Source organism: Solea senegalensis, linkage group LG9 (assembly GCF_019176455.1).
Source record: "Solea senegalensis isolate Sse05_10M linkage group LG9, IFAPA_SoseM_1, whole genome shotgun sequence".
NCBI classification, from domain to species: Eukaryota; Metazoa; Chordata; class Actinopteri; order Pleuronectiformes; family Soleidae; genus Solea; species Solea senegalensis.
This window is the reverse complement of record NC_058029.1, coordinates 16,976,695-17,002,220: the sequence shown is the minus strand read 5'-3', so window position 1 is coordinate 17,002,220 and position 25,526 is coordinate 16,976,695. Positions and strand designations below refer to the sequence as shown.

Below are 25,526 nucleotides of genomic sequence, written 5' to 3'. Positions count from 1 at the left end.
AAGAAGTTGTGTGTGAAATTCTTTAAAACTAAAGTTATTTATTGTCACAGCAACACAGGTGAAAAAACAAATCCTGATTACATTTGAAATCAGTAACGGTCCCTGTGTACTGTGTAACAACTATTTATTTAGGTATTAACTCATTTTAACATTATTGTGTCATCAGAATCAATAAAAAATAATCTGTTATTCCATAGAAACAATCACAAAAAAATAAAAACAACCATGAGTTTTCCCAGTTTGAGATATCACCGCTGTTTTGTGTTATGAAGGAAGCAGGAGGTCGATCACTCTTCAAGTCTATAGGTTTGCACGTGTGAGCCACGGAAACTCCTGCAAACACAGACAACACGACAAATATTAGACCTTCATATGATAGAAACATTTTCTAAAGACGGGCTTTTGTGGGTAGGACACACGCTGGCCTCCATTTGAGCTTAAAACTGAGAAATCTAGCTGTGCAGGAACAAATAATTTGTCTTTGACAAGATGAAAAGCAGTCGTCAGACAAACAATGATGACCTCACAGTCTTTTTCCTGGCCAACCATGGAGTGCAGCGCCATGGCTACAGTCCTCAGCACAACCTTCAAACATGTCTGCATAGGGTTGCGTAGATACATTCAACATAAACACAGAGGGCCATGCTTTCTAATTACGGGGACCTTGAAATAGAAGGGTCATGTCAGTGTGCGGTGGCAGGATTGAGAGTGGAATACCACCATTCTATGATGCACCTTGAGTATCTGGATTAAGTCTTATATATAGAACAGGCTGTCTGCCTGTACTGTCAGTGTCACTCAAGTCATTGTTCATATTCTGTCTGCTTTACTTAACCCTTTAACACCAAGTGGATCGCAGACGACACGTTACCTAACATGTAGGTAATGTCACTTGTGCTGTTGTAGGAGACAAATGTTATTTTAAACATGTTTTATACTGTTCAAATTTCAAATTTAACACGCACAATCTGGTGTTCATGTACAACTACAGGGTTGTTTCTAAATAAAACCTTTTGTTTTTCTTCATTTAAATTGTTAATATACTATTTTAACATGCAGTAAATTGTAAATTGAAAGTTATTCTGAAAAATGGAAATTTTTGGTTTATGGTTAAAATAAGCAAAAATAAATAAATAAAAAAATTGCAGACAGACATTTTGTGGCTTAGGTGTTAAAGGGTTAAAAGTTAAGTGAAACAAATCCTTGAACTGAATGTCAACCTATCAAGTCTGTAAGAGCATTGGGGTGCAATGGAAAGATATGGCAGGAGATAATATTTAAGGTCACAGTAGTTATGACCAATGCAAAGTTCCTGACCCTACTCTAGGTCAATGAGTAGGTATGTAAAAAAAAAACTAAAATAAACAACCTGTTTGTACATAACAATAACAATAACAATAGTCCTAGCCTTTAACATAAGTTTTTTCCAGTTACTGACTCGTGATTTGATGATATCTGGGTATTCCTGACAGAAAGACCTCTTTAATATCTCTTTAATATGATTAGTGTCACTTCACCACTTAAGCTCCCAGCTGCCTTGTTTTGGAGGCAACAGCCATGTTGATGGAAGCCAACAGTAGTTTCAAGCAGCATCAATGACATTCTTAACCACCAGGGGGCATACTATTCCCACAGGATAGACACTAGTGCAGCTGGAGCTGAGGTCATTTAGCTGTGAATCAAACCTCACAGGGGGTTTATTTTATTTATTCTTTTACTTTTGACCTGTTCTACTCAAGATGGACTGAGATGACTCAGCACGTTTGAATCAGAAACAGGTTTATTGCCACGTATGCTTGAATCGATACAGGGAACCCGTTTCAGGAAGTTCTTTGCTCCAACACACCTGATTCAAATAAATAGGTCGTTATCAGGCTTGTGCAGAGCTTGATAACGAGCTGATCATTTGAATCAGGTGTGTTAAAGCAGGGCAACGTGTCAACTGGGTCCCCAGGACCAGCCTTGAGAAACACTGCCGTCGAAGCCACGTTTACCTGCTGTTTTCTGTCAGAGGAAGGGTCAATCAGCACGTTGAGTAGACTCGGCCGCTCCCAGTCATTCAGACTGACTTGTAAGGCGCTGCACAGCTCCTGCACCGTCCTCACCAGGAAGCCTCGACCCCCGAACGCTGTCATGATCTCATCATAACGTGCCTCAGGTAAGAGGGTCACAGGAGGGGCTCTGCAACAAATTTACAAAGGATGCCGCTATTACATCACAGCTGATTAAATGTAGTAACATCTGTGTCGTTAAAGTGCTGTGCTATACTTGGCTCACATAGAGGTCAGATCTCCCATTTTTGCCATTTCTTTCCATGTTTCAGGATCCACTCCGCTGTATATGCCATTATTATTAACCACAATAATGACCACGGGTAGGTTATACCTGTTTTAAAAAAAGAGATTTGAAGTTGTTCTGTAATAGTGGGTGGAACCAAATAAACTGCATAGAAAAGGAGGAAACAAACCAACCTGCACATGGTTTCAACCTCCATGCCAGAAAATCCAAAAGCGCTGTCTCCTTCCACACAGACAATCCTTGTGCCTTTTTTCTCGCTCCTCTCCAAAGCAGCTGCGGCTATCGCAAACCCAAGGCCCACTCCCATTGTTCCAAATGTGCCAGCATCCAACCTACACATCGATAGGATTAGCAAACCACATAGTTTTTGCACAGTACTGTGCAATATCTACCTCTAGAGCAGCCATTACCAAACTTAAAAAAGCCGGGGACCACTTTGAAATCTAAAAACTTTAAACCAAGACTCTGATCAACACACAAGACTAGGATCAATAATTACCATATTCCCAAGTGCGTAATTATTCATATCCAAATTAAAATGAACAAATTAACATTGAGTGCAACTAAAGTATTTCTTAAAATATCTCATACATACTTTACAGCAATTCAAAACTCAATTATATAACTGAAAATTAAAAACCAAATGTATTCATTTATATTCAATGACCTTTCACAACCCACCTGCAGTACCGTCACAGTCCACGGGGGGGCTGCGACCCACACTTAGGGAATTGCTGCTCTAGAGTTTTCAAACTATGACAGACCAATATCAATAGCAGCGTGTGAGACAGTGTGGAATCATGGGAACTGTTGACAGCACTGTGGATTAATAATAGTACAGAGTATTTTCTTCCTCGTGCTGATGTTTCATCAGAGGTTAATAACCCCAGTTATAGTGGTCATATACGGTTGTTTACAAATGTGGTTTACAGTAGACACAGAGGTGACTAGAGGTCATGAAGAGTAAAGGCCTGTACATACTCAGCAAGAACAGAGACATTTGTTCTTGTTCTCGAGAACTCCTGGGAAGTCCTCATATCGCCCACTTCAATTTTCTGGCCAATCACACAATAATAATAATAATAATAAAAAAAAAATCTGCTCAGATAATGTGTGAAGAACAAGCTGCAATATCTCCCAAACAAGGGCAGCAAGACAATAATGACGTCATTCTTTTTCTAGAAGCCCTGGGAGAGGGAACACATTTCTCTGTTCTTGCGTACAGGCCTTAAGATGTGTGTGTGAAAGCTGTTCATGTTGTTGCCTGTTCTGTCACTAATTACATTTAAGTTCTGTAAAGCCTCCATGGACATTACACAACAGCAGGGACTGATAAAGAGTATGACGTCATTAAAAGGTGACTGAGATGCAACAGTACGTTACCTGGATTTGAATTGAGTTTATACATAAACAATAAGCCTAGATCGCTCAGGTTTACTACACTGTGACTCAGTAAAGCCTCCAAAGCGCTTGTTTCACATTTTCCAACAATACCCCACAGAATATGCATATTGTGTAAAGTTGTTGGAGTGAACTGGAGTTAAATTAAACGTGTCCGCGTGCCTCACCTGTGCCGAGGTAGGTAGTTGTTTAACATGGTGCGTCCTATGTCCATGGTGTTTGCCCCCTCGCTGACGATGATGCAGTCACGTGGCAGCAGCTGGGAGACGTGGTGAAACACTGTGTAGTAATTCATGGGCAACGTTGACTGAAGAGCAAGTGCCTGTAAAAGTGAACAATTACAATATGATACGCCACATTGAAGTGTATACATATGAATACAGGAAGTGTATATTCTAGGCATTCAGATGAATGTCAGGAGCGTGTCTTGAGTCACCTTTGATATTTTTGCATTAGCGACAATTTTGTCCTTTAGTGTGCTCCACCACTCTGTATCGGAGGGATATTTCCAGACATCTTTACGAACACACGTCAGAAGCTGAAGGAAAGAACAAAACAAAACAATTTCCAGTGTGTAAGATATGGATTCAATTATTTCCAATTTGGGAGAAATGGAATATTAAAGAGATTTTTTTTAATGTACAATAACAATAACCTGAATGTATGAATTATTTTTATTATGAAAGTATGAGTCCTTTAAATTGACATCAGGAGCAGGTCTTCACTACTATGTTGGACCACCATGTTTCTTCACTGCACCTTTAAAACACATCTTTACAGAACACTGGGACAAAGAGTGAAATGAACTAACGATGGGGGAGATTGGCTACAGACTGAGTTGCAGTTAATGTACCTGAATGACAATAGCATTGATGTCTCCGAGGAGAGCAACAGCAGGCCTAACATTGTTTCCCATCTCCTCAGCACAAAGGTCTACCTGCAAACAGAGCACTTTTTCTTAATTAAGTTATCATAGCAGAGTATTTGCTGCAGCAGTGAAACACTAAAGCAGATCACAACAGTATTTGCTCCAAGCCTGATGATCAAATTGACCATTAGGTTTAGAGCACCTGAACATTCGACTCACTCATTTACATACCTGGATGACTTTAACCTCAGGGTCAAATCTTGGTGGCAGACCAAAATGCAGAATCCAATTGAGTCTGGCTCCAAGCAGAAGTACGACATCAGCCTGGAGAAGAGCTCTTAGTAACAGAGACAGTGTGGTTTACATATAACAACGTATTGTACAATACTCTAATCTATACATTTTAACAATTACATCACATTTATATTTTCAGATTGATACGTCTTTTACGAACCTCATGTTTTTATTAATATTTAGTCTTTGCTTGTTTAACTTTGAATGAGCTTACTGTAAGTCAATCTTTTGTTCAAGTATCAGCCAAAAGAATAATGAAATTAAAATGTTGTTTTTCATCAGATTTAACAGATAAAAACTGTTTTAAGCATACGTCTTGGTTGGGCCACTAATTGATTCATTTTTAATTTTATTTCTCCACATTCTTGGTGCAGGGAAAAGCTGAAATGGTGTCTCACCTTGAGCGGGCAGCAGCCACACAGTTGGGGTGATCATCAGGCAGCACTCCTTTACCCATCGGGGTGGGCAGGAAAGGTAAACCAGTCATTTCCACAAACCCCTTAAGAGCAATTTCTGCGTGACCATAAGCTGCTCCTGTTACACACAACAAAACTTATTTTATGATACAAATAATCTGATTTACTGGTGATGGAGGAAAGTCTGGGTTTCTGCCAACTCCCTCTATGATAGTCAACGTTTCTTTTGACATTACCTTTGCCAATTATGACTAAGGGTCTTTTAGCCGCTTTCAAGACAGAAATTGCCTCAGTGATTGCACTGTGGTCGGCCAAACTCACTGGAGGAGGTGGACAACAGGAAACAAGTCTGCAGGAAAAACACACTTCTCTCAGTCACACTTCTGCACACTTTGAACCACATTAGGCATTAATAAACATTCAAATTCAAATTGCAGCAAACCTGACTGTGCTCCTTTCCACCTTAGCATTGACCATGTCCCCTGCAATGTCCACATAACAAGCACCTGGACGCCCATACATGCTAGTGCGAACTGCCTGTGTGCAACAAAATACAATGAAGACACACAAAAGCCTGTGTCTGTCTAAGGACAGTGCAACACCAACTGAGAGTTTACCTTCTCTATCACGGAGGGTATGGCTGCCAGACTGCTTGGTCTTGCAGAGAACTTGCTATAAAGGCGACACGCTTCCACCTTACAGAAAAATCAAAATCACTGTCAACTCAGAAATCATCAACAGGCAAAAATGCATGTGAAAAGGGTGCTTTACCTGAGGAAACTCCTGGAATGCTCCTGCTGTTTCTTGGTTTCTATCGGAGGATCCTCCGATAACAACAACAGGCCTGTGCACAGGCAACAAACACCTTTTTTTAACTTTTTGAATTCTGTGTATAGTGGAGTTTATCTCTAATGTCACCTCATGACATTCCCATGCTGCACATTGGGAAGTGTTTTGTTTTGTGTCAAGACAGACCACAACATAGCACTACTAAAGCAAGACAGCAGCAAGAAGGAGGGAGCGTGACTGAAAATACAGCGACGCTTCAACGCTGGGTTTCAGAAGTGATTTCTACCATTCAAAAAAAAGGGTCGTTCGGCAGCTTGATGTAATAAATACATACGTCTTGCTCCCGCCTGACCCTGTGCTGCTGGTGTATACACAGAAACGCTCCCTCAGTCAGGTTTCATTGTTTCAGTTTACACAGATTAAACAAGGGTAGAAAAAAATCACTAACATGTACACACTGTAGCTTTGATACACATTACAAAAGAAACTATAATAAAAACGAACAATCAAATTGTCTGTGGAGCCATACCAGCAGTTCATGTTAGCGTTAGCCATTCCACCCAGAGCATGAATTAATCCAGGTCCAGATACCACCAGGCAGGCACCGGGTCTGTACATAGACACACATACAACAGCAGACCTTTAAAAACACACAGACACTGGCTCTATCTTATTATTCTGTTCAGGGACAGTACAGGCATGTCTTACCTCCCAGTGAGGTAACCAATGGTGGAGGCTGCGTAGCATGCCTGTTAAGTGACAGACGGTGTTTGAATACAGTAATAAAAATACATTAGCAGTGTAACAGGACAGAACAGATCAGGAGTGTGGATGTATGAGGTACTGACACAAAGTTAGTATCTCACTGTGCTGCGCTCCTATACTGGAGACAGGGAGGCGTTGTAGGACAACAGCCTTTGTGGTAAATCACTGACTCTCCTGCACCATGAACTCTTAATATTCACGTGTGTGAATTCAACTGAACTTTGACTTAGTTCTTTTTCAGTGTTGACTGTCGATGTGGTAACACTGTCTGTATTGACCTATTTCCCCCGAGCAGGCACTAAAGGCCAATAAATACTGGCACCTCCGACGTAAAACAACACTTACTCACAATACAATAACCAGCTTATACTATTCTGAACCTCAGAACAATGATTCTACTAGTGCATATCTATCTATACATTACAAACAACAAAGCATAATCATTTGTGTGAATATGCAACTGATACAATTGGAACCTGAATAAAATTAGGTGTTTTTAAATACACAATATCTACACATTTTCTGAAGTTTAGGTATTGGGTCTTTATTTGTTTTGAAAACATGTCACCAAATCTCACCACAGTGTGAAATTCTATTCTATCACATTCTCTGTTTTTTGATTGTGCACGTTAGATTTGTGTAAGAACCTCATACAACATCATTTTAAGTGTTTTACCGCTTGTTCGTTGCGCATTCCCACATATTTGATGCCAGCAGCCTGAGCAGCCATGGCCACTTCAATGACAGGAACACCAACTATCCCAAACATGTACTCCACATTCTGCAGGGAGAAAGACATGCAACTGAACAACTGATACACACACACACACACACACATAAATATGGACTGCAATAGGTCATTAAGTCATCTTTATTAAAGTGACAACGCTGAACATGAACTTTGAAACAGCTGCTTCTGAGCTATAGTGGATAATACACGTCTTCCCAGTGTAAATCGTTTTCAAACAGTCTCACCTGGGCCTTTAAAGACTCAGCAATCAGCTGCGCTCCTGTCACGTCCTCCATGGCTCTTCAGAGACACTTTTCGGGACGAACAGAGAAACAAGTTCGGGGGACGGAGGAAACACAAGAAACTCGGAGAACACACACCATCGTCCGCTGCACACTGACCCCGCCCCCATAGAATCCCTTCCGGTTTCTAAGCCAATCACCGAGCGACTGCGTGTGATGCACAGACGAGCGTCACCGAACAACTGTGTCGAAAGTGTCCTCTCTAGAAACTGTCCACACATCATTTCATAAATTTAATCGGTATTATTAGACATTATTTACCATAATAACAACATTAAAATTACTGCTAATTTCATTTATTTTTTTGTATTATTAGTAAAAACTGCTGCTAAAACAACTGCATTTCCATCAATGTCCCTGTTGTGGAATCGATAAAGTTTAATCTAATCGAGCTATTATATCTATTATTATTATATAATTAAGTATTTAGATTAGATAGATAGAATTAACCTTTGAAACTAGGGTTTACTACAGAAAATAATAAAGATTGGGACTAATAAATAATATAAAATTAATAATGATTAATAAATAGCATTAGAAGGTTTTTAAGATCAATTCATTTAGACAAGGGCCTCGAGCTGTGTCACAAGTAGGGATGGGTATCGCTCTTTCTCTGCCAAATTAATTATTATTAATTATTTTAATATCATATTTTGGTAACTAATAAGTTCATCTCAGACTCAGTGAGCCAATAAGAATGAAGCATGCCGTTTATTCAAGGTAGAACAGTGCTCATGTTTGCTGTCCCAAGGTTTGCAGGAAGTTGAAACCAGATTCTTTAATGGAGAGAAGGAAGACAGGTCAACATGTGTCTGCTATGTTTTGAGCACTTGGTAAAAATGACTGAAATAATGTGGTGAAGAAATATAAAGTTAGGCTGTATTGCATTGTTGAACATGTATTGGTCAGGAACTGATATTGTAGTCCAGATCAAAAATTATTTTAATAAACCCCCAAGGTTTTGTCACATGTGCTGTTCTTGCATGTTTAAGCCAATACTCCATAAAGACTCGCATTCATTATTAAATAACTCATTTCTTTATTACTCATAAAATATACAGCAATCTCAGTAATGAAAGAATTCATTGGAGCTTTGAATTCACAGTTACATTTCCTATATACATGCTAGGCTCATCCCTCTTCAAGAAAAAAAAGCAAGGAAAAGAAGAAAATCTTTTCCACTCTATATGAATCTAGCAAATGTTTTGTACATATTTCCAGTTAAAATTATTTTCCAACAAAAAGAAAAGGGTGTTTTAAATCACGGTAGAATCGAGTGGCTTCTTTTTTTTTTTTAAATTTAAAGCAAGCAAAACCTGTCAACAAACACTGACTAATATAAGACCACAAAATATCATTCAAACAGAAGAAAATCAAACGCCGTTGTGTCATTGGTTTACAGTGTTTCTTCTCAAAAAGCTGAGCCTCAGTATTGGATCAGTGCTTCTTAGAATTATTTCATTACTTACCTAGTGTGCATCCCTGTACTTTCACAGCTGCCTCTACAAACCCATGTTTTCTTAGTAACTAATGAAGGCACAAAAACACATAAATAGGAACTGAAAGTACACAAATAATTTATTCTCAGAAGACTAAACCGTAATGGACAGGTCAATATACAAAGTTAAAGTTGATCAACTTAAACCTGTTGCACACAACAAATGCTTTTTTTCTTAATTAACTTACGTCAGAAAATCTGTTTTTGTTTCTTAGAGGAAAAGGAGTTTAAGACATGAAACATAGGTATTTTAAAATTTTGATGTCAAAAAATAAACAATTTTCCCCCTGTACGTCTTACAGATTTGAAGAACAAGCATAATCTGGCAAATGTAGTGTGCAGTCTTTCACTCCCCCAAAAATCTCTGAACAAAAATCTCTCCCCACCCAAACTAACCAATAAATGCCAAAATTCTCAATTTCATTTACACAGTTAAAACTGGGTTAAAATGCATCCACATCTTTTGGTCCCTGTCGGTTTAACTCTCTGAAGTGCTACCATTCCTCTTCAGCACGTTATTGCCGTACAAAAGTCACCGTCTGCCCAACAAGTTCAGTTTTTAAGCACTCAAGAAGTCAGTGTTGGTAACGCAGCAGTTACTGAGATCCAGTATCAGCTGGAAGGACACCTGGTGCTGGGTGAGTTCGGGATGAGTGTGAGACAGCCTGCTGCACTTCCTCCCTCTCTTACTCTCTTGTTGGGGCGACTCTTAAGGCTCCTGTGGGGGCTCTCTTCTTCTGCCCTCCCAAGCTGGCGGTGGGTGTTTTTTTTTTTTAAGACACAGTGTGTGTTAATGCGTTCATCTCTTACTGCTGTTCCTCAGTACGTCTCTGAATCCGAGTCGTTGAGCTCCTCGTCCCGATAGAAGCCCTCGTGATGGCCGATGTTGTTGAAGCTGCAGTAGGAGCTGTGTTCGTCGCGCAGCACGGGCAGGCTGTCAAAGGTGACACTCTTGGAAGGGCTAGTGGTGTAGTGGTTAATGGCACTGAAAGGAAGGGGGGGTGCCGGGGCGCAGGGGGACACAGGCATCATGGTGGCCAGGATGAGGGCTAGACAGTCTGCCACATCTTTGTTGGGGGCACAAGCCAAGGCTGGTGTGTACCCTGAAACATAAAATACATTTCTCAATAAATAAATGTATAACACTTGTTCAGTTTCTAGCATTGGTACTACGTTTGGTAATACAGCAGTCATTAAATGGTTAACTCATTAGTAAGGATAATGTACTTTGTTTACAAAGAGATCAATTGCATTTTGACTCTCTTTATTGAGATTTATGCATTTTTTGACAATGTAGTATACTATACTACATGCTAACATATTTCACATGTAACTGTACTTTCAAATAAGCTCTAATATAGTAAAGATATAGTAAAATCAACTTAATAATGTGAATCTGCCCTGTTTTGTCGCTGAATGTTGTACATTTTGATATCTTAACATTTTGTACATTCTTTTTGGTTTGGAGAAGTATTAGGATTTTCAGAATCAACCATATCGTTATCCTTTATTTAAAGCAGGGAAAGGACCACTGAAAGCGAGCTCTTTTTTCAATGTCATCCATATTTAATTTCTCAATGAGGCCTTCCCTGTTACATTAAGGCAATATTAATAATATTTCCAATCCTCAAGTCCTATATGACTGAGACCAAGATGAGAGAGTAATAATGTGTCAATTTCAGAGACAAGACCTTAAAAAACTGGTCTAAAGACCAGTCTCAAGTACGACAACACTGGCATTTAATTAACTAAAAAGGTTATTGTGAATTTACCGTTTTCATCAACCGCGAGCACACTAGCTCCCTTCGCAAGCAGCTCTTGCACCACCACAGTAAGACCATTTCTTGCAGCCACATGAAGGGGCCTTAAAATAAAGACAGGAAAGTCAGCATTTCCTTTTTGTATCTTTACATAATTGAAGTCATGAAATCAAACAGAAGAAGAAAATACAGACGGGAGACGAGACATTACAAAAGCTATACATACGTCTGTAAGGCGGCATTTGTGGCATTTATGAGGTTTCTGTCTGTAATCTTTTCCAATATCAACAAGGCACTGGTTTCATGTCCCTGTAGAAAAACAAGCACAATACAATCAATACCAACACAACCCTATACTGCACACTCATGTATTAGAGTTTTGGAAACAAACTTTATACCACATACTGGAGGGAAGAGAGCGCTGTGGAATGTGAGAACCATTATAATACACACCTTACTGCAGGCCAGATGAAGTGCAGTGTTCTTCACAGCATCCTGCAGAGTGAGATCAGCTTTCGCACTACTCACCAGCAGCTCTAACAGCAACAACACAGCAAAAGTAAATCAGCGTTAATGCAACATTTTTTTTAAAAATAATTAAACAATACTGATATTGGCCCGTCTGGTGGTTGGAGTAGAATGGCAACCGTACCGACAGCGTTGGTCTGGCCGTTCTCAGCAGCCATCATGAGTGGCGTCTTCCCAATGGAGTCAACACTGTTAACCTGAGCGTTGTGGCTCAGCAGCAGCTGGAGACACTCCACATGGTCAGTGAAGGCTGCTGCATGCAGTGGAGTCCTGCACAAAAGTCTCATTTTAAATCAAACAAGGTCTTATGGCTGCAATACTGTCATACCTTACTTTTTATGAGCAGGTTTACCTGTTTTTACTGTCTTTGGCATTCACAATGGCAGGGCCCAGAGTGTCTATCAGCATCTCAGCCGCACCTTCGTTATCATGGATCCTAGAGAAGACAAAAAGCAGCAAGCTATTTAATCTGTTCAAGATTCTGACCTTACACACATGAATGGAAACAGAAGAGCAGGGAAACTTACACAGCACAGTGAAGGGGGCTGAAAGAATTGCCTTCAGCTTTGTGAAAAACTTCTTGTTCCAGCAAAACCTCCACACACGTATCGTGACCTGCAGGAACAAATGCAGAAATCAACTGTATTAGCCTTCTAATCTGGGTGCTCACAATTTAACTTATTTTGTCCATCTTTGGCATTTCGAAATTCAAATTGGCACACTATATCTATGTATATATATATATATATATATATATATATATATATATATATATATATACATACATATAGATATATATGTATATCTATGTATATATATATATATCTATATATATATCTATATATATATATCTATATAACTATATTTATATATATATATATATAAATATACACATATATACACACACATATAAAAAATATAAATATACACATGTATATATACATATATATATATATATATATATATTGCATGAAAGAATAATTTACAAATATGAAGAATAAAATGTCATGCCTATTATAAAACTGTAGTGCATAACTGTTAATGGTACAAATATCCGTACGATTCAAATCATTGTCAAACGCAGTCACACATTGCTCCTTAATCAGTTTCACGCAACTCTCTGGGTTTTTTGCTCTTGCTTTGCTCGGCAACATCCTTGTGCTGCACACAGGAAGTGATTCTTATTATGTAAGACAGGTGAAAGCAACAGCAACACTGCCCCAGTAAAGGAAGATGGCTGCAACCAGGTTGGAGTATAACTGAAAACACAAAGCGCCCATAAAAAGTTCCTGTAGTGACAGCTCAAAAAACCTGGTTGTCCAGTTATGCACTGCAGCTTTAAACATATGCTTGATTAAGAGTTCCAAACTTCACTACATGTGTCTCTACCATTGTAGCAGGCCCAGTGAAGTGGGGTGTAGCCTTGGTTGTCTGTTAAAACAGGGAGTGTTTCCACTGATTGGGCAGCATGCAGCAGGCCTCCCAGTACCCCAGTGTGTCCACAGGCTGCTGCCAGGTGGACCGGTGTGCGCCCTTTGCAGTCTCGCACCAAGAAGTTGCCGCTGTGCTGAAGCAGGGCCTCCACACATTCCTCATGTCCGGTCACTGCCTGAGGTCAGAAAACAGTGTTTATGAAAGACTGATTATACACTGATTGATGATGAATCTGTGAGGACAGTTTGGGAGGGAGGGAGGGAGGGTGTGTTTATGATTCACTTCTAAAACCTTTATGTGATTAAGGTGACTATAACTTTCCACTTGCATGAAACTATAATATAAAAAAATATAATTTTTTGATCCTTTTCTAGGTTAAAAAATAACAAGATAAACTATGTTATAGTTAAAACATGAAATACAAGTTATGCCGCATGTTATATGTATACAGTACTGGCAGAGTTAGTACAATAAGAACAACTGTACCATAACATTCAGTACTAGATGTATGTGAGAGTGGTGACAGTGTCCTTACTCCTCTGTGCAGGGCCGTCCTCCCCCACTTGTCTTTGGCTTCTACACTGGCTCCCTTATTTAAAAGGGAATAAACACAGTCTGTGTGTCCACTCAGGACAGCCAGCATCAGAGGTGTTCTAAAAGACAGGAACAATGAAATGAGCAAATATTATATGGCGTTGGGGAAACAAGAATCCCCAACAAACTTTACTTACTGTCCATTCCCATCCTGAATATCCACAGCACTTTGAAGGTCAGCATTCCCGATCAGCAAACGCAAACATTCTGAATGACCATTGGTAGCTGCACAGAAAGAAAAAACCTCTATTAACGTTTCTCCTTTAAGACATATTTAGATCTAAAAAGGTGATTTGTAGGCAAATTCATGAGCCATTAACCCCTGGTGAATACCTGCAGCATGGATGGGGGTTCGCTTTAAAGTGAAGTCTTTGACTAGAATGGAGGCTCCTTGGTTAATCAGGACGTCCACACACTCTACATGACCCTTAAAGGCAGCCAGGTCCAAGGGTGTGCGCCCTTGGCTGTTTCTCACATCAAGATCCAGCAGAGATTGTACCAGAACCTCCATGGCTTGATGATGACCATGGTACGCCTGAAAGGTTGATTCACCATAATTGAGTTGACGCACATTAAATCAGAGTTAAGACAGTGCTATTTTTAAGGACAAAACACACAGGACAAACTCACAGCAAGGTGCAAGGGGCTGACGGGGGCTCTGACGTCAGTGTCATTCAGGATGTCTGTCCCTGAGGTTTCCATTAGCTGAATAAATTAAACACGATTAACATATTATCACTCTGATCTGATGTGAGGTGACAAAAAAAAACACAAAAAAGGGGGAAAGAAAGCACACGTTGTACTCACCACATCTAAAGGTGTTTCACTTGCAATCTGTAAACAAGTACGGCAAGTGACTATCAATACCCAAATATGGAAGCACTGAGTGTTGCGCATCATGTAGCCTAGAGTTAAGCTCTTACCAGTTCCAGACAGAGACGATGTCCATACGCAGAGGCGTAGTGCACAGCATTGTAGCCCTGATTGTCACGGATCCCTGGATTTGCGTCGTTTCTCAGTAAGTATTCCAGGCACCTGCACGTACAACAAAGAGGCCGTCGTCAAGGAAACAAGGTTGTCTTTCAACCATTAATTAGCATGACCAATAATGCGAGCCAGCTTTAATCCATAAAACCTTCAAACATCACCCGCCTCCCACACAGCCGTCACCTCCTGTAATAAGCAGAATTTTTTCTAAACGTTACTGACTTTCCGTCGGTGTCCGAGGCAGCAGCGTAGTGCAGGGGAGTGCAGCCACGCTCGTCTAGGTCATTGACGCTGGCCCCGGAGCCCACCAAAGCAAACAGGCACTGGTAGTTACAGTTGGCAGCAGCGTAGTGCAGAGGGGTCCTGGAAAACCAAACATGACTCATTTCACTGTTGCCCCCAGAAACTGCACAAAGTCTTGATCCAAACCCACCAGCAAATGGTACAAACCTGCCAAAACTGTCCTTCCTATTAAAGTCCGCACCCGTGTTAAGAAGAAGATTGAGACATTCCAGGTTTCTGACAGGGTAAAAAAAGAAAATTTTATCCATGAGCTGGTGAATGATATTATTTTTGTTAAAAGGTCATGAACTTTATCTTAACATTTAGAATGAATATCTATACTAACCCTCCAGCAGCTGCAGCATGTAAACAGGTCCTTCCAAAGTCATCAGGAGTATCAATATCAAAACCTGCAAAGAGTAAAGATTTATGAACAAGATCCTACATACATGATATTTTAAAGATCAACAAGAATAAAAAGTTGCTCACCTGAAGACAGAAGCTTTCGGCAGCAGTCAGAGAATCCACTGAGAGCAGCCAAATGCAGTGGAAACATACCGTGAACCCCTCGTCTGCAAAAGACACCATCAAGCTGATTTAGGCAGTATCACAAATATCACCAGAGCCTGACTATTGGGTAAGAAACGTTCTCGTTCAGAACCCTCTGTATCAATTACATAACGGTCAATACACGTGGGCTTTGGAAAGGTTTAGACATGCAGCTCTTTCACATTGCTGATGAAACAGTTGCTGAAAAAGTGCAGGTTCAGGATCACTCACTTAGCTGTGTCAGCTCTGTTGGTGATGAGTGTATTGATGAGGAGCTCATGTCCATATCTGGCTGCAATGTGCAGTGGTGTATTTCCATTTTTATCTTCACAGTCAATCTCAGCACCTTCAGATGAAAACAGACCAAGTGTTAAACATAGAACTGTGTCCAGTGTGGGGGATACTGGGTCACTGAGGCTGAAGTTGTACAGGAGCTCACCATTCTCGATGATTGCCTGAGACCTAGAAAACCTCCCGTGGATGGCTGTCATGTGGAGCGGAGTCTTACCGTCTTTACTCTAAAATCAAATAAAAACATGGTGGTTTCTTAAAGTGGCTTTCAGCTATAAATCATATTTCCCAAAACAACAGAATTTCTTTTCTTTTTTTTCTTCTTCTTCTTCTTCTTTTTAAATTTAGTGTAATTACTTTCCTACACTTTTCCAACATTCGTATCATCTGTTTAAACACTGATTCTTAAGCCCATTCGCTTTTTGCATTTTTATCCCTTGGCTCTTGCCCCATGGTTGAAATCTACGGGCACAAAATGGGACACCTCTTCAAGAATTGCAGCAAGGTGGAAACATGTCAGAAAACTTCCTCAATACATAGGGATACTGGTGGAGTAGTTGTAGTGGCGTTGGATTCAGTCACTCAAGGAAATACTTCATACAATCCATCGTCAATCGCTTATGCAAGCTTGTGTCGCAGGGGTAGCAGCACTAGCAGGGGGCACCAGACTTCCCTTTCCCTGGCCACATTGTCTAACTTCGACTGGGGGGAGATCCCCAGATTACAGCGGGGTATGGCTAAGTCGTAGGGGCAATGGATGAAATAGGATTGAGCATGAATTATAACAAATTTCAGTTATTAAGCATCAGCTTTCCTAGAGCACAGCGAGAAACCCATTTCCAACTAATTACTACAAACAGAGAGGGGTGACATTCGGGATTCACTCACCTTAATGTTGACATCAGCCCCATTGCATACTAGCAGTTCAAGACAAAGTGCTCCATGGCGGGAAGCGGCGGTGAAATGAAGAGGTGCAAAGCCCTTCTCGTTCACCTGGTTGACATTAGCTCCACATTCAATAAGCTCGTTCACCACCACATCCTGCCCGTTGTAGCAGGCCACGTGGAGGGGTGTGTTGCCATATGCATTGGGCTCATTTATCTAGATGGTGAAATTAGCAACAAAAAAAAAAAAAACAGCAAATGGTAATGACACCAAGTTCAAGATAAATGGCAACAAGTTCAAACCTCTAAGATAATAAAGCTTGATTTATACTCAGTTGCTTGATACTTTTGATAACTGATAACCCGATTGATACATCGGTCTCTCAGCTTGTTAAGCTGCATCTAATTTTTTATTTATTTTAATAAAGAAAAAATGATTTTAATTATTTTAATTTTGTTGTTATGACTGAGGAGAAAGACATTTTGAGTTTACTTTAAAAAAAATACAGGAGCATTTCTGTCCCTCATTTTACCGTGTTATGCGACTGCGTATAAACCAGACTTAACCACGCCAACAGTGTAATGCCAATAAGCTTGTGGTTGGGACTTACATCAACCCCCAAGTCAAGGAGGTATTTGACAACACTAATCATTCCACTAGAGGCTGCTGCATGTAGTGGAGTATAAGATTTTTTATCTTTGCAGGCCACCTCAGCTCCATGAGACGCCAGCAGCTTCACCACTTCTATGTGCCCTGAAGATGAAAAGAGAAATATTCGATTTTAGGTCATTGTTATATTTTGCAGCAATGACAAGTCGTTATGTAAACAAAAGTATTCATTTCAAGATTTTGCTTTTAATGCTTTGACAAATAATCAAATAATTGTGGAAAAAAAGACACAACTTCTTCCCTAATTCAATCCTGGCAACTGTAATTGGGAACAGGATCACAAGAACTCTTGGAGTTACATTTAAAAAAACAAACAAAAAAAGCAGTAAAATGTAAAAACCCATGTGGTTTATTTATTACCCATGTAGGCTGCCCAGTGGATTGCACGACGGTCCTTCTTGTCAAAGGCATTTATGTTTGCTCCTCTTGAAAGCAAGAGTCTCACCATCTAAAAGAAGCAACAGAGTAAATACAGAAATCAGGAGGATGTCAGGGAGAGCTTCTACATGAACAACCTGAAATCCATATGCCCACCAGTGAGCGTGGCAACCATTGTGTTTATATAGTGTGAAATGATGCCTTGATAATAGGGTTAACAGACTGAGTCTTAGGTCCACATAAATGCACACAAGTAACTTCAATTAACCAAGACATCACTTCATTTGAACTATTGCTTTGAATAAACGTAATAAATGTGGCCTGTTCTCTTATTTACCTGAACATAAAAATATCAACTAATGAACACAGAGAACATAATACATGTGAGAGAGTGTTTCAAGATATGCACAGGTTATATTAATGGTTAGCATGTGTTGATTTGCATAAACATAAAACCAGACAAGGCCCGGTCACTTTAGGACAAGCAATTTGCATGCAAATAAATGATTACAATGAGTTGTGTCCTTTGCATACGAGGCATGTGATTGGGTAAACACTGTGTGACCATTTGATGAGTGACAGCCTTCACTTCACTTCAAAAAGGATTATTGACAAATCTAGATCCCCTATGGTTACTAACCACACTAACTGCTGTGGTTACTATGACAGTTTAAGTTAAATTGTGGATGTTGTTTACCTCTTCTCACACCACAAACGGGCAAATTTGAAGCCATTATTAATTTGTTCTGTATGGTACGTGGTACAAAGCGCTGTGTGTTTACATATTTATGAGGCAAGAACTTCCTCTCAGTAACAGCAAAGTAACACACCCAACATTGTGCCCTGTTATTATGGATTTGACAGTGAAAGGTTTGTGTTTGTTGTACACGCTCTCAGATTAATAATAGATTAATAATCATATTTGTCAGTATGAAGAGCATTGAAATGGCTTCAGTTTTATAAACACAATTAAGACAAAACAAGTTGTATAGACACACAGTGAGCGGCAGCCCTTTCAGTTAGTGCCAATTTGGGTTTCTCACAAAACTCTATTTTCAAATTGCTATTCATTTAAGAACAAATAAATGAAAATACCCACGTCAGAGCACAGCCCATTACTAAGCTCTACACATTCAACTAGTCAAAGTGAGACAAACAGGGGAGAGACATCAGGCAATATTCTGAAAATGGATGAATGAAAAATAAGAGGGAAAGAAAAAGAAAGGAGGGTGTTAAGGCACATACATCACATAATATCACATTTTAGTTTAATTACTAAAATGTGATATTAAAGTATTAAGTCATCATCAGAATTCGTACTTATAATCACTTCAGTTCATCCCCCTTCTCTCAATCAATGTGCCAGACTTCTGCTTTAGGACATTTTTACTAACCGGTCCACTTGAAATTTTAAACTGAATATTCCTGCTTCAGGACACAATCTTACCTCCAGATGACCGCTGAAGGCTGCGTGGTGCAGCGCAGTCCGGCCCGCTCTATCCGACACATTCACATTGCTGAGGAGGGGGACAAGTGCTTCAGCGCAGCGAACAGCCTTATTGGCCGCAGCGATGTGAAGTGGCGTCTGCCAATTCTTGTCTCGGGCGTTTACATCTGCCGAGTGTTTCAGCAAAACCTGGACGGCCTCCTGCAAGAAGTCACCATATTAAAGTGTGAACGGTTTCGGGTGAGTAAAACATAGATGCGATTGAGAATAAGAGGAGCATTCACATACCTCACTACATGAGGCCACAGCCCGGTGGAGAGGAGTGAGCCACTTGTTATCTTTGGCATTTACTCTGCCACCTACAAGTCAGAGAGCATTGGGTGTCAGGCTGTGTAGTGTTATACAGATAAATTACCTATATTATTACATTATAAGAAAAGGACTGAAGCCTTCTGACTCAGTTAACAGCCATACTATTAATGTTTCTTTTTACAAGACAAATCCTGCTCACTTATGCCTGTCATCCACACTACCCTGGTGTTTTAGGCTGCTGGCTCCGTTTTTGCAAATTAACTTGCAAAGAAGATGCTGCATGTTAGCACAAACGGGCAAAAACAGAGACCTAATGATGCGATTACCTGCATTTACTTCCTGACTGGTTCCTCAATAGCTGCGACTAGCCTATCTGCTGTGAACAAAAAGATCCATTAAAACACCTCACTTTCACCTCATTGTTGGCCTAACACAAAAAAGGCCCTGTTCTTACTTTACACCTGTGTTTACTCTCTGAAACTAAGCAAACAACTGCAGAGGAGAAAATCTTCCTGTTTACACAGGCACATACATGCCAAGCTTACCTGAATGGTCAAGTGACATAGTGTTAGTATGTATGCAGATTTCCCCTGTAACAGAGCTAAAATAATTATCTAGACCATTAGTTGTCAAATAAATCCCAAGAGGTCCAAATATCAAAGATTTAATCAAGCCTTAACTTTGTTATGTCTAACAAGTGTAGCTAGTTAAGTCCAATATACTCTATCATGAAATATTATTATTGTCATCATCATTTTGTCAATTTAAAAGGGTGGGTTGTAATTTTTTTTATTTTCTAATGTCAGGAGAAAAATAAATCAGTCCTACAAAATAAAAATAAAAATGAGGCACTTTAGACGTGCAAATAAAAACATCTTCAGTAGTTAACTGTAGAGCTGAATACTGAAGATGAAGATGACCTGGATGACTGAGTCAGAACCTTAACAGACATTGTTTTGATTAAAACTGTGCTGTCTGAATTTCTCCTCTCAGATCGCACCATGTGAAGTTACTTTTGTCTAAATATCAGTCTATTTTTACAAGTGCTGTTCACACAAGGAGCTGCTGCTATGTTTTACGCTGGGCTTGCCTTTAATATTGCCATCACCTTTAAATACTGTCATGAAAAAAGTCTAAATTAAAGTAGTATAACTAGTCATATGATGTCGAGTTATGTAACAGTGATTGCAAGTGGGATTATTATAGTCCTCACTGAGGCTCTGTGTCTGAGAGTTGCAGCCTGCAGTGCACATGTGTGCGAGACACTCATGGCAGTCTGTCAGAGCAGAAGCTGTACTTGTGTCACATCATGTCTGCATTTACATTAAAACATTTTTTTTTTTAAAAAATCATAACCATGGTGGAATGATGAACAACATGTGTTCCATGTCTGATTCTGAGTTTGAGTGGAAAATAATGTTTCCTATTAAGACATGAGCTGGATTTTTGCTGAGAGGCGGAGCCCGTAGTGGGAAGTCTGTCGAGAGGAGAGAGGAGCAGCTGATGAACGCAACATACTCAGGTTCAAACAGTACTGTCCAGTCCTGAGACCAATGTTTTGGTCCCAACCCAGTTTCATGTATTACAGTAATATACAAAATACCAGGGCTGTTCATTGTGAAGCTGTGCATTTATCGGTCATGCAAACTTTTTCACAATAACAATGATTAAAATGGATTCAGGGAACTGGATAGGTAAAGTGATTTTACAGGAAGTGTTGGATTTGTGGCTTGAGAAACAGAGTCCACCCTTAATCTAGAGACACACATAGTTTTATCTAAAAATACTGTTTTTAAATGAAAAATTAGTGGTCTGTAAGAAAAGAGGAAACCGTAGAGTGCACATAGAGTGATTTCACAATGTTGAATCCAGATTTACCATCTGTTTTATGAATGTCAGATTTGGAATATGCCTTTAATATTAAAAATGCTGATCATTCACGAAAACCTTACAGAGGAAAGAGATAAAAGTATATCAGAACCTCCATGCATTTAGTCATGTATGACCAATCTTACTGACATCTTAAGCTCGATTTGTGACACCAAATGCATCATTTTTAAAAGTACGGCTGGATAGTGTTTACAGTTAATCGCCCTTACCTGAAAGAATCAACAGCTCCACAATTTCTGCATCTCCAAGATACGCAGCAGCATGCAGTGGAGTTCGCTTCTCATTGTCCTGAAGAAAGTGAAAAGAAAAACATATATGGTCATTGAAAAAGACACAAAAAGACCTTGTGCTGCTCTAACTTTAACCTTGTATCCTTTTCTCATTTCACTAAAAAAAGGGAAACACAGAACACCAACATTTGCTTGATGTTTGCAATGCACAGTCACCATTCATGGGACGTTTCAGGGACTAGAAAAGCCCTCCAGTGAAACATGAACAAGAACAAGAACAAACCAGCCTTATTTTGAAACAAACACCCAATGCAGTAATTGTGAGGAATGTAATAAAATAAGTAGAGCCAGATCATGAAGGGGAAACTGTAAAAACCCCAAAGCATGACGTTTTGTAATATGCAAATAGTAATTAATAGAATTGTATGATGAGGCCTTTTCCACAATACACATTATAGGTTTCAATTCAGTCCTTTAAAAGATAAAAAATAACCAGAGGAAATGGTTGCAGATTAATGAGAAAGAGATTACCTGTGCATTCACATCCTCTTTTTTGAAAATGAGTGAGCGTACTTCATCTGGGTCGACGTTGAAAATAGCTTTCAGCAAAGGAGGCTGTAAAAGAAAAACAAGTATACAATTTGACAAAACAATAAGCAATCAAGTTGCAACACAGACATCTGGATCCTGGCCATCAAGCACCACCATACACACGACTCATTTGCTCTGAGATTACAAAATCATGGTTAGACTGTAAAAAATGTCCTAAATATTATTATTTAAACTCACAAAAAAATTAGGCAGAGACTGCCTTTGACTTCATAAATCAAGGACTGACTGGTTGGCCAGAAAAACACATTGTGACAATGTCACAAAGAGAAATAAAATTTTAATCTTTAGAAAACCACACGTCCAGTCATGCGCTCCATATAACTTATGGATGAGAAAAACCCTCAGTTTAAATAAATCAAGGTTTCCAAAACATAACCTGAGTAAAGGAGAAGGTTGCTGAAATCCTGAGGAATGACCATTAAGGATCATACTATTCCTATTCCGAGTTCTGTGAAGTAGTTGAACTGGTCCCACCTTTCTTCAGGGAGTATGCACAGGGAAAATACAACTGTGTATGTTGTTTTTTATTTTGTAAAAAAACAACCCAAAAACTAATATGTTTAAAGTAGTGTTTACCACAGTGTTACCCCTGTGTCAGTAGCTAATATGATTATGTGAGAGACTGTTGCAGCATTTTGCTAATACTTCCTGAAAGACAAGGCTTTCAGGCTTTCACATCACCCATAATGTCTCCCAGTGTGCAGGAGCTTAAAACTCTCAGCACAAGAGGATTAAAACTTGACAGCCTTTTTGCCAATACTTCCTGTAAGATGAGGCCCTCTCATAACACCCACAGTGTCTCTTAAGACTGAATAAAACTGAAAACTTCCAATGCAACAGGAATGAAACTTGACAGATTATCTGGAGCAACCATTCCCAAAGACTGGGTCAAGACCCGCACCGCACATGGGTCATGAGAGATATTTCTGGGATGCCAGACAACGTTACTGGATTTTTTCCAGCCTTTTTATTTCTGACTTCAGTTAAGCTTCCAAAAGATAAGAAAAAAGCAATCATTGTGGGTTATCAGCTGTGACCAGATAAGTTATTCCAGCAAGTAACAAAAATTCAGTTCAGTAATACTTGTGTACGACAGGTGAGCTATTATCAAGCGCTGCCATTAGATGTGAGCAATTACAGCCTTTGACTGAAAAATCTGCATCATGTATTTCAGGGGTAATGTAAAGAAATGCCAAGAGTCAGTGGGGTTTGGATTCACCTGCTACAATGTCTGGCAGGAATAAAACCACAACTCTTTATATGCCATCAATGCACCTTTGCTGGAAAACAGGGGGATTATTTAAACGCACTACATATAATCAATTTGATGAGCTGGATTGGATTCATGCATTAAGAATGACGCAGCATGCAGAACACATTTGTTCATTGAAATCTCATACTTCGATTAACATGTCAGCCTGCTACACAGCCAACTAATTAGCTAATGTGCAGCCGTGTAGCTTATGATGCCTCGTATGCAAAAGACATTTACATACTTTTCAAACTATATCAAACCGAACCAACTACGTTCAGATCTAATTCATTTTTCTGAACCGCTTCCAAATATATTTTTAGCAGCTCACACCCACATTGTTATCTAATACCATTTACATGGTACTCAAATTGAGCCTGTGGTCAAAATCAATTGTACTGCATGTCCATTTAAAGTTGTTTGAAACCAACAGGTCAAGATATGCATCGTCTGTGTGTGCAAAGTTGAGCCACATGTTTAATTGCAGCACTAAGATTGATGGTCACTAGGTATTAAGCAAGACAATCTACCACTACCATCACCAGTTACTCTCTAAAAACACAAGACATTTCATTCACTTATTCAACTGCCCATGGATATCTGTAGGGTGAAATAAAGGTCAAGAAAATATGGAACATTTTTGGGCAACAAGAAGGCACTTGTGTGTTAGGCATGGTTTCATTTTAGACGATTTCTCAGTTTGCCTAAAGGATGGACACATCGACATTTTGTTGTTTTCAATGTTCTAGTCGTGCATGACTGGTGTAGGAGACTTGTGTGTCTTTCCCTGCAGGACAGTGTACCTCCTCTCCTCATACAAGCCAGCCTAGTTAATACCATCACCATGGAGACAGCTCTTTGGCACTGGCTCACTGGAGCTCAGGCACACGATCATTCAAGCACACACACACAATGAACGACACATGAAGGTATATATAATACAAGAATAGCAGTCATGTGCAAAACACCAGCCTTGAATGTCAACAGAAAGCTATTCTTGTTTTCACAAGTAGGTGGTAAGTGATTAAAGTTGATAGCGGGCCACATGTCTAATATTGTCACACTGCCACTCTCATTTATAACCATTGACTGCAAGTAGATTTTTACGAAAAGTAGAAATAGAAACCATATTGCAAAACCATCAAAACTAATAAAATACATGTCTTATTTACTGCAGTGTTTGCAAGAGGAACAAACACTGAAAGCTAGGAAGGAAGGACATAACCGCTATGAGCTCGCTATAAATATACATTTATACAGTTGTCGCAGTAACACCACAATCAACAGATCGCATTGGTTGTTATGGCAGCCCCTTTAAAAACAATACAGAGGTTAAGCGGCTATTATCACATCGATGAAACACTTGAAAGGGACGATCAAGCCCAGTTTCGTATAGAATGTTCACGTTTCGCACAGGCTCTGGCTAATCGCTGGATAAATGGAGGGGTCATCTGGTTATAACTCTATAACCGCTGGAGCATGTGTCTCAGTAAATGTGATGCCACTTATAAATCACTAACAACATGGTTTCAATTACTATTCACATACAGCACTGTACCTACATTCCGCCTCATAAGTCACCACTTCATATATGTATATATATTTATAGCTCCATGATAAATGTTTTGGGAAACGCTTCCGTTTCTGTGAATAGCCGGGGAGACTCGTATTACATTCCACTGGCGAGTGTTGAAATCGCGGCAGCTAGCTAGCTATCGTTAGCCAGCATCCAACACTAGCTTAAACTTGAGTGAGCTTTTGACAACAACCACCACTCACCTGGTCTCGAATTTTGAGAACCACCATATTTCTGAGATTTTAGCTGTTCTCACGCAGATTCATAAAGGGGGATTATCAGCCTCCTTCCCAACAGCAGTGTTTGATCTCTCTCTCCGTGGCTCTCCCGCTGCTTCGCTGGAGGCCTAGCGTGACGCTAACTTAGCTCTTTCTGGCTAGCTCCCTAACCTATGGCATGAAAGCGAAAGAGTAGCGGAAACTCCATAACATTGCCGCCACCATACCTCACCCCCCAAGAAGACGCGACGCCATTGGTCAGACGCGCCGG

At 39.7% G+C, this 25,526-nt stretch overlaps 2 protein-coding genes across 3 annotated transcripts; both read right to left on the bottom strand.

The window, feature by feature from the left end:
- Positions 1 to 18: 18 nt before the first annotated feature.
- Positions 19 to 7,968, bottom strand: hacl1 (2-hydroxyacyl-CoA lyase 1). Of its 2 annotated transcripts, none has more exons than XM_044033778.1 (17): positions 7,807 to 7,968; positions 7,508 to 7,642; positions 6,775 to 6,815; positions 6,596 to 6,676; positions 6,049 to 6,121; positions 5,895 to 5,972; positions 5,720 to 5,814; positions 5,514 to 5,626; positions 5,260 to 5,395; positions 4,799 to 4,904; positions 4,553 to 4,636; positions 4,136 to 4,237; positions 3,867 to 4,021; positions 2,472 to 2,630; positions 2,278 to 2,385; positions 1,995 to 2,181; positions 19 to 333 (listed from the first exon to the last, which is right to left on the bottom strand). In XM_044033778.1, the coding sequence occupies exons 1-17, from the start codon at positions 7,855 to 7,857 to the stop codon at positions 301 to 303; spliced, it is 1,737 nt and encodes a 578-aa protein (XP_043889713.1). In that variant the 5' UTR covers positions 7,858 to 7,968; the 3' UTR covers positions 19 to 300. The 2 variants fall into 2 exon arrangements, with proteins under 2 accessions (XP_043889713.1, XP_043889714.1); XM_044033779.1 differs by having other exon boundaries at positions 7,508 to 7,612.
- A 910-nt stretch (positions 7,969 to 8,878) lies between these two features.
- ankrd28b (ankyrin repeat domain 28b) lies at positions 8,879 to 25,451 on the bottom strand. Its single transcript, XM_044033770.1, has 28 exons — positions 25,241 to 25,451; positions 22,129 to 22,212; positions 21,577 to 21,655; positions 19,454 to 19,524; positions 19,166 to 19,366; positions 17,701 to 17,788; positions 17,282 to 17,424; positions 16,675 to 16,887; positions 15,935 to 16,013; positions 15,727 to 15,841; positions 15,436 to 15,518; positions 15,293 to 15,356; positions 15,115 to 15,183; positions 14,887 to 15,027; positions 14,601 to 14,712; positions 14,485 to 14,511; positions 14,308 to 14,382; positions 14,011 to 14,212; positions 13,815 to 13,902; positions 13,619 to 13,736; positions 13,039 to 13,258; positions 12,177 to 12,264; positions 12,002 to 12,085; positions 11,774 to 11,919; positions 11,575 to 11,657; positions 11,348 to 11,430; positions 11,134 to 11,225; positions 8,879 to 10,464 (listed from the first exon to the last, which is right to left on the bottom strand). The coding sequence occupies exons 1-28, from the start codon at positions 25,265 to 25,267 to the stop codon at positions 10,181 to 10,183; spliced, it is 3,159 nt and encodes a 1,052-aa protein (XP_043889705.1). The 5' UTR covers positions 25,268 to 25,451; the 3' UTR covers positions 8,879 to 10,180.
- Positions 25,452 to 25,526: the final 75 nt, after the last annotated feature.